We start from the raw sequence: 10320 nt of genomic DNA on the forward strand, positions 1-10320 counted from the left end.
CACCATACTTCTCATGTGTGAAAATTTAGAATAAATATGATTCATTAAATGATAACATTAGGATGCTCATATGAAAGTGAAGTAGTTTTTAACTTTGGCCAAATTATATTTATTAGGTTTCTCACACCTTTGATGTTTCATTGTTTTTAATTCTCTAGAAAAATACTTTAACAAGTATTCTATACATCTAAGTTACAAATTGAACATATGAATTTGACAAGTATATTTTCAATCTTCACATTAGAACCTTTTGAATTCACAATTCAAAACCCAGGTGTGCTTTCGTACAGGGGGTAGAAACGATGAACGGAAATGGTTATTTCTGCATATTCGGAATCTTTCAAGTAGGATATGAAAAAAATGAAGCATTGTGAATTTTCATCATAATTAGCAAGAAATGAAAGAAAATGCCTTATATGGACATACTAGACTACTGAAATAAACACATACATTTTGAAAGTTTCCGATATCCAATACTATCCACAAAATGCGGATGGATGTTGTTGTTAAGTCTATTCTTTAACAAATTTTTTAGTACAAACCACTAACATTTTTTAAAACAACTACATTTGTATGATTAGAATAATGTGTACAAGATTTCAATTATAGGCACTTGTTTTCGATCAAGGCATTTGTTCCTTTTAAGTAAAACTAGCGGTTTTTGTACCTCAACCAATTGATTACGTTCCTCACACAATAATTTTAACTACGAATTATTCCGTTTACCCGATCGAGATAAGGGGCTAACGGCGGGTGAGATCAATCGATAGGGAATACTTACTCCTAAGCAGTTCACCCCACCATTTGGATGTCCAGGGGTCTGTGTATCACCTACTCTTAATTTTGTATTTTTTCTAGTAGTTACTGATCACTTTTCGTTGTGTTCATTTTTTCATGTGTATGTATTTCAATAACAGTTTGGTAAGAAATGAATCCACATACTTATATGTAACCATTTAATTAGCCTCCTTTTTAAACAGAATGTTCAAGCTGTTGTGCTTCGTCACTCTCCTCTCTGTAGCCCTTAGTACTGGCTACAGAGGCAGAGGTGGTTATGGTGGAAGTTTCTATGGACGCAAAGGTGGCTATGGGGGAGCTTCCTATGGAAGCCTTGGTTATGGAAGAGGTTCCTATGGAGGCAAAGGCGGTTATACAGTAGTTTACTATGGAGGCAAAGGTGGCTATGGAGGAGATTACTATGGAGGAAAAGGCGGCTATGGAGGAGATTACTATGGAGGAAAAGGCGGCTATGGAGGAGATTACTATGGAGGAAAAGGCGGCTATGGAGGAGATTACTATGGAGGCAAAGGTGGCTATGGAGTAGTTTACTATGGAGGAAAAGGCGGCTATGGAGGAGGTTCCTATGGAGGAAAAGGCGGCTATGGAGGAGATTACTATGGAGGCAAAATCGGTTATGGAGGAGATTACTATGGAGGCAAAACCGGCTATGGAGGAAGTTTCTATGGTGGCTTAGGTGATTTATATGGAAGCAAAGGTTATGGAGGGGTTTATTACGATGGTGGTTACGGATCCGGTGGCTACTCTGGGAGATCTTACGGAAAAGTAAACATAGTTTGTCTTTTGGTTTCAAGAATGTGAATTGTTGAGTTGATTGTAGAGGTCTGGCTGTTTTTTCCTATTTTCGTTAATTCTAAAATGATAACATACGATGTATTTGTTGAACTTTCCCTTTTATTGCAGGATTACTATTGAGAACTAGGACGAAAAGAGCTCCCAGACGGGTATAAATGCAGATAAATGTGTGTGCTCATTATATCGACTTCGTTAATAAAATTTGGAATGATATGATGCCTTATCTTTTTCATGAACATTAATGAATTATATCAAATAGAAGAGCAAATCTTACGCAAACATCATTAACATTAGTTACGAACAAGACAAGTGAAAATAACGAAAAGTTATCCATCTCATCAATCCTATCCAAACACAAAACTCAGAAAACGGCAATTACACTGGTAAAATTGCAACATATGTTTAACTTATGTCTTGAAACATATGATAGTCTTGTAAAAGGAGCACTCAAGGTTAACGTATCTTTTCAAACATATGATTAACATATGTTTATAGTATGAATAACATATGTTTGTATCACTTTATGATAAACACATATTTTGTTCAAATGACATTTGCGAGTTTTGCTTATGATTTTCATGTTATCTACATGCAAAATTGTAATATCATGTTTAATATATATTTAACATATATCAAACATATGTTTAACATATGATTGGCATGCATTAAAGATATATTTAACATGCAAAAGTAAAACAAAAGCACGTACCATATATCCTTCTGTGTTTAGTAAACCAGAAGTGATAAAAGAATTAGATAGGTTACATGAGGAATATGCTTTGGTTCCAGCTAACAAAGCTAGTAAGAGCATTGTCTTTGTTTGTAAGGCTCATTATTACAACTGTATTTTAAACAAACTTGGCATTAATTCCACTTTTGGTAATCGTACTTATACTCCAACTGCCCTTTCAAAACAGGAAATTCTTCAAAACCGTGCTTCAGTTTTAGACACATTTAATATCCCAGTCAATGGGTCGAATGAATATGAGTTACCATAGCTATACTGGATTCCTAAACTACATAAAAACCCTTACAAAGAAAGATACATTGCTGGATCCAATAAGTGCTCTCTTTGCTCCTCACGAAAATATTAACAGCTGTGAAGGAGACTCTTCAAACTTACTGTGTGACTACACATGCCAGAAGTGGTGTTAATGAAATGTGGATTTTAAGAAATTTAAAGAACTTTTAGTAAACTTGAAATCGCAAAACTTTTCCCAAATCAATAACATCAAAACTTATGACTTTTCAACACTATACACGACCATTCCGCACGATAAATTGAAGACTAAACTTTTTGACATCATAGACAGTTGGTTCTTCTTCAAAAATTGAAAATAGAAATATTGATATCTAGTGATCAGTCATCGAAAAACTTACATTGTTAAACACCACTCTGATTCCACGCACAAGTCCTCTGAAGTTGAAATAAAAGATATGCCAGAGTTCCTCATTGACAATATCTTCATGGTCGTTGGTGATCAGGTCTTCCAACAGTCTGTTGGAATTCCCATGGGCACGAATTGTGCTCCTTTGTTAGCTGAACTGTTTCTATATTCGTATGAAGCAGAATTTATTCAAAAACTTATACGTGAGAAGAAATCTCTTGCTGTGACCTTCAATTCAACATTCAGATATATCGACGACGTTTTGTCTATTAACAATGATAACTTTCATTCATATGTCGATTTGATATATCCCTGTGAGCTCGAAATAAAAGACGCAACATAGTCGTCCACTTCTGCTTCAAAGTTAGATATTTTATTGCAAGTAGATAATTTGGAAACGATCTCCAACCCAGCAACGTGCTAATTCACATTGGAACCAGATATCTACACGGTCAGCTATATGAATGAATAGTGATGAATTTGCCTCAATTTTCGAGATGATATCCAACACATGATCTATTTCATGCCCTTGATCAGAAGGAAAGGCATTATGTTTGAACGCATTAACGATGCAAAGTTTACCATCAAAGAAGTAGGCAACAGTTTCCCCAAAATACAAATTATCAATCGATTTAATCCCACTTAGAAAATGTTTCATGATGTGGTGCATTTAAACAATGCAAAGGGTCTACCTTCCCCTGTCAAACACCTGAAATTTGCGCTGAACATGAAATCAGAAAAGCAGCAACAACGGCCAAAATACCATCTTGACATTACCAACAGTATACTGCACGGCGTCCCGTCAAGACGAGCAATAGACACCCCCAGTGTCTTCATCCGAAATCAGCAACTCCGAATATGCCACCCCATGGATGACACCTCCTTCGGTACATAACTTGCCACACCCGTTCAGCCCCTGGACTTATATGCCTTTACCTGGGAACCATCAGTGGTCTGTTTCACCATCGATCAAAATTCCGGACAACGTCCCAACACGTGGTTGATTATTTGTTTTGTCAGTAATAACATTCAGTGTCAATTCTAGTCAATATTTAAAATGACAGTCTTTTAATAAGGATTTTGGCAATTGAACTGTTTGCAGGGCATGCTCTTCATTGTCTATCCTACATTATTTATAACACCACAGTAATATTGTTTGCTAATCCTAGTCAAAACTATCTATAACATACTCATCAGCATGAATATACATGTATAATATATTCAAGTCAAAGCCATAAGTTCTACTTACTATAGTCAAGTTAAAATTTGGATATCTAGTTGTATTCAAATCACAATTCAAATTCTCCTATCAACCGTTACCTTACCGGTAGCATTAGAAATGCATTTTCTATTCATGTATGTATTTTTCAAACATAACATTACTTTACATATGTTTATCAAATGTTTTATACATGCATTGCATTCACGAGAAATTACGATTTAATTTTCCAATTGAATACTTTATGCTACTTATATAGAATGAGAAATACAAATTGTATAAATGCATATTTTTCATTACTATTACCTTTATTATGAATCCAACATTTCATAATTACTGTATCTGTTGTCAATTTTCTAACATTATTTGAATTTCAAAATATTTTTTTTAACTCGCAGTTGTGTTAAGTAGGGCCATAGAAATATGTCAGAGGAAAAAAGCATTATAAACAAATCAATTTTTGACAAATTATGTACATACAACCCTTATATACAAAAAAAATATGTATATATAATTAAGTGCATATTGACCTCCCATGCATTTTTCACCAGACCGACAGTCTCTACATCAGCTGTATATCACGTGATCAAATATCAACATAAAATCGTATCGTGTATGTATAAATCGTTCCATTGGCACGATATCCAGATATCAATGCAAGCTGAAGTTAATATTACTTCAAAACATATTAATTTCTTAATTTGAAAAGTGCAGAGAACAAGTTTATCGTGACTTGTAACATGTCTAATTTTTGCATTGAATATGCGAGATGCAAGCGATTTCTGCATATACGAAGTTGAATCTAGCCTGAAAAACATGTTTTCTGCTGAAGTCACAACTTGCTCCCCTAACTTTCCATTTGCACTGAAGTTCACATGTCACATAAATCAAACATCCTTCATTCAAAAACCTCGGGGTGTCGTGCCAATGATGAAATTGTGTATGTACGGAAACCCTGTTTATGCAAATGAGTTCATTGTGAAAGTCACTACATACGTGCAGATTAGGGGCGATATCAATATAATATGGATATTACTTTAGCATGTATGTTATATAGAGAAGAAATTGAAAATAGTTCAATATCAAAGAGAATTAATATAACCCATTTGACAGAAACTTTTACACAATTGCGGTTTATTGTTTGACAGCGGTGGTAAATAACGAAAAAAATATTTTGACATTTCCAACCGCAAAAGGAATATAGATATGTACGTCATGACCTTCATCATGACGTATTTTTCATTGTGACGTCATCTAATGTGCCAGTGCGGTAAAGTACATTTTTACAGCATTGGTATTTATGAGGAAAGCCGCGTCTTGTTGAATTTTGCTATGTGGAATATTGAGGGTCTTACCTCTATAAAATGTAATGACCGACGTTACATTTCTAATTTTGACATTTTGAGTTTGTTGAAACATGGTGAAGTGACCAAGATGTCACTGCCTCTCTTCCTGGTTTTCAGTTAGTTGACAGTAGAAATAGGCAGAAACACATACAACAAAATAATTCTAATGCATCTAGGCAAGTCAAAAACCTTGCTTTCGATGACAATGGAATTCTCGCCACGCTATCACATCGCTACACGGTCATTGAGTATGGAAATGGGATACAGTTATTTAACGTATGTTTAAGGTAGCAGGGGACAGTTTCGCACTATAGGCCCGGTCAACTTTTTCAAAAAATGGAATTACCCCGTATTTGAAGTGATATTACATGTGTAAAAATGTATACAATAATTTTAGAATGCATGTTAAATGTAGCTGAGTGCTTAGTAAAAATGTTGATATACAACATGTAGGTGTCACCATGATTCCTAGCATATAGATGGGTGCAAATACGAAACTAAGACACGTGGTCAGTTGCTGAAGAAATTCCGGTGAAAACATGCAGGGTCTAGCAAAAGGTCTGTAGCTGTGAGGGAAGGTGGATGGCCCCATATGAGAGGTAGATTTTCGAGAAGGGCAGATAGGGTTCTTGATTGTGCACAGTGTCTAAATCCCCATGTTTGGTACTGTGATGGTGTGGGGGTGGTGCGGATTAGCCCAAATGAGGGAAAATCAAAGCAAAAAAGGGGAACCTGCTCAGAGCATGTTTTGTGCACCAGCACCAGTATTTATAGATTACATGTAATTTAGGGTCATAATTTATTAACTACACTAATATGAAATACAAGTATTGACATAAAAGGGAAATATGATTTTTCATTAGTCTGTCATAATCTGACTTTGGTGTATACCCCCTATCCACATGCTTCAAAACCAAAGAAACTGTCCCCTGCCACCTAAGAGGATCATACAAGAGATATCAGGACAACTCGCCCTCAAGACAACTCGCCCCATCATCGGGACCACTCGCCCCTAAGACAACTCGCCCCCTCTTCGGGACAACTCGCCCCCTCTCTTGAGATATCTCGCTCCTTCATATCATACATGTTTACAATTATTATTTTTGGTCTAAATCCAAGAGGTATTTTAGCAAAAATTAATGAATTTCTTATAGATAGTATATACATCACAGACAATAAGACGTGTTCACATAAACACCGAACTTCGTGTCTTTTTATGAAAGACGAAATATTTTAGTGAAAATCCAGTGTTTGGGTTCATCATCACTTTTATGTACATGTAAAATATATAATTTCAGCGGAAACAAGTTAGCGTTTGGTATAGGGAGAGTATTAGCTTGGTCTACAGCTGGCGTAGTATAATTATCAATAATCTGCGTCTGTTGTTAAATCTAATTGTTTGATTTCCCCCAAGCTGTTATATTTACTTCAAACGTTATGAGGTACTCATCATCAGAGTTCTTTACACTTTGAAATCGCCGCGTAAAAAGAATCAGTAAAGCAAAGCCGTTATAAAATTTCTAAAATGGGAAGTTTATTATTTTTCAACCGGAATTAGTTGAGAAACCCATTAAAAGATAATTACATGTATCAGAATAGTCATGCTTCACCTTTTCACGTACATGTATGTATACTATATCGATAAAAAAAAAAAAAAAAAAAAAAAAACCCCACTCACATCCCCCCCAAACCCCAAAATTTTCTCAGTATTGGAGACATTTAATTAATTACCTGAAGATCAGTAAGCATATTTTTCCTTGCCAATTGTTTTATGAAAAATATAATTTTTTCTGAAATGCAATAATCAAATCTGTGTATAATTCTATTAGAATTTACCATTCGTGTGAAAGTATGAAATAAAAAGACGTATCTTTATAGGGTTAAAAGTGTAAATAATACACACACACAAAATAAAAATAAAATGTGATAATATATTTATATATAATATTGGGGGCGAGTTGTCTCAAGAGAAGGGGGCGACTTGTCCTGAGAGAGGGCGAGTGGTCCTAAGAGGGGACGAGTTGTCTTGGGGGCGAGTTGTCAAGCATTCCTACAAGATACACATTGCATTTGAAATATTTTATATAAAGCACAGAAATAGCATTGAACTCTTAAATAAACGTAAGCGCTCTAAGTGAAGACATATTTAATATGACCGTGTAGCGTGTGACACATTTTTTTATATAGTTAAAACATTATCCTTTAATACCTTTCGTGGGGATTTGGGTTAGAATAAGTCCTCAGTACCCCCTTGCTTGTCGTAAGAGGCGACTAAATGGGGTGGTCCTTCGGAAGAGACCGCAGAAATCGAGGTCCCATGTCACAGCAGGTGTGACACGATAAAGATCCCTCCCTGCTCAATGGCCATTAACGCCAAGCATAGGCCTAAATTTTGCGGTCCTTCACCGGCAGTGGTGACATCTCCATATGAGTGAAATATTCTCGAGAGGGACGTTAAACAATATCCATTCAATCAATCAATCCTTTGATACCATTTTCCGATAGTTTATACCATAAACCACTTACCCCAACAGTGTTGAAAGCTTGCTTGAAGTCAATAAAAACTCAGAAGAGTTTCTTTTTCTGTTTCATAAAAGTTTCCGATAAGATATGTAGTGTTAGAATATGATCTAAAATAGAGTAACCTTTTCGGAAACCAGTCTGACTTTCACTTATTAGGTTGATTTCTGTTGCATATGCTTAATCCGAGTGCTTAGTATAATATATGTGAAAAGTTTGCCAAGGCGGCTAAATAAAGTTATAGGACGATAGTTATCAGGCTTACATGTAGTTGTGCAACCTTTGTTTTATAAATAGGTTTTATTTCTATTAGCTACTTGTCTAAGACAATGTCACTTTCAAAAATAACATTAAACAATTTTTGGTACACTGGTAAAAATATTGCAATCGTAGAACATACGTGTTCATTTAACACCTTGTCATTCCCTGCTGCTTTATTGTGTTTTAATTTCTTTACCGCAGGCAAAACTTCATAATTATCTATCTCAAAATTAAGGAAGTTATCACAAATTTGAGTGTAGCATCTAAAGAAGTCTTCATGATTTTCTTCCACAAATAACTCCTGTTCGTTATCTTCACCTTGCATTTCCATCAGTATATTTTAGAAATGTATGCATGTCATTAATATTAACAGCGCACTTTTTGTCACTTCTGGATGAGTTTAAAATGCTCAAACATTTTTTTGAGTATGCAGAACACAAGTTTTTGAGTTTTTCAGTAATATTTTTCCTATACTTTTAAATGCAATCATCCATAAGTTGCTTGTAGTTTTTGCTTTGGGATTTGAAATACTTTGAATTTTCAGCGGACTTACATCTATTATGAATTTTCCTTCCGAGATGAATATTTTTTTCTTGCTGTTCCGATATGGTAAAACAATCGTTCATGAAAGGTTTCCACGTCTGTCTCAGAAAATTTTCAAATTTTTGTTGAAATTTTTAATTTTTGTAGAAAATAATTTACTTCCCTTTCAAAAAACCTAGAACTAATGTTGCATAAATTGCCCCAATTAAAACTTTCGTTTTCATTGTAGTGTTTAGCTTCTGTTTGTAAATAGTTTCATAACATTGCATGAAATTCTTTTCCAATATTTATTGTAAACCTAATAATAAGAATTTTTTTTTCGAAAATCTCTCATGTAAAAGATTAGGGAATCGGTCTATCCAATATTCTATGGCAGCTAGTCCTAACTCATGAGGAATATTAGAAAAGAGGTTTGTAAGATCCAGAAGGGAATTAAGAAAATCTACAGTGTCTCTGATAAAACTCTGAACTTAAGTAATGTATGGTTTCAGTAGTAAATTCAAGAAAAAACTAATCGTGTGAGTTTCGCAGGTACATCCTGCGACTATGGATCTAATTTATATATATACATTTAGTGCTTTATATATTAATTAATTGATTATCACATGTATCGTTTAGATCCTAGGGGTAAACGTAAGGTTGGGTGTTATAATTGTTTGCTTGTGCTTTATATATATATATATATATATGTATGTATGTATGTATGTATGTATGTATGTATGTATGTATGTATATATATATATATATATATATATATATATATATATATATATATATATATATGTGTGTGTGTGTGTGTGTGTATCCAAAATTGAAATAGAGTCTCAGTAATCGGATACTAATATTAAAAAAATATGAAAAGAAAACACAGAAATCCTCCGTAAAGCTTTAGCGCTTTCATTACATCTTCAGAAGCTTTACAAAAATGTATACATAGCAGTATCATATATGATATGCTATGTATACATTTTTGTAAAGCTTCTGAAGTTGTAATGAAAGCGCTAAAGCTTTACGGGGGATTTCTGTGTTTTCTTTTCATATTTTTTAAATATATATATATACGTAGGGAGGTAAATAAAGACACACACACACACACACACACACACACACACACACACACACACACAGAGAGAGAGAGAGAGAGAGAGAGAGAGAGAGAGAGAGGAGAGACTAATTTACTTAGTCTTTTAAATTCATTCTAATTTTGCTGAAAACAAATGACATTGTATAGCCAATTAATAATTAGATAGAGAGATTTGAAGTAATCAAGGGTCTATAACATATTTAGTTTTCTGACCTTTTCTCGCACATAATATCTATCTTTGTAGACATCTTTTCATGATTTAGGGATTTATGCAAGTCTTACAAATGCCTAAACATTTTCTATGATACATAACCGACCTTGAAAAGACATTTCCCGTTACACATCATATCAAACAATAAACACTGA

At 34.3% G+C, this 10320-nt stretch overlaps 1 protein-coding gene across 1 annotated transcript; it reads left to right on the forward strand.

Moving 5' to 3' along the window:
* Window positions 1–981: 981 nt before the first annotated feature.
* On the forward strand, window positions 982–1713 carry LOC130055035 (keratin, type I cytoskeletal 9-like). Its single transcript, XM_056166201.1, has 2 exons — window positions 982–1563; window positions 1702–1713. The coding sequence occupies exons 1-2, from the start codon at window positions 982–984 to the stop codon at window positions 1711–1713; spliced, it is 594 nt and encodes a 197-aa protein (XP_056022176.1).
* The last annotated feature ends 8607 nt before the right edge of the window (window positions 1714–10320 follow it).

The sequence above is a fragment of the Ostrea edulis genome, chromosome 5, assembly GCF_947568905.1.
Source record: "Ostrea edulis chromosome 5, xbOstEdul1.1, whole genome shotgun sequence".
Taxonomy (NCBI): domain Eukaryota; kingdom Metazoa; phylum Mollusca; class Bivalvia; order Ostreida; family Ostreidae; genus Ostrea; species Ostrea edulis.

What these genes read in the sequence shown, in the direction of transcription:
- LOC130055035 (XM_056166201.1), top strand. Translation starts at nt 982, where the DNA reads ATGTTCAAGCTGTTGTGCTTCGTCACTCTCCTCTCTGTAGCCCTTAGT.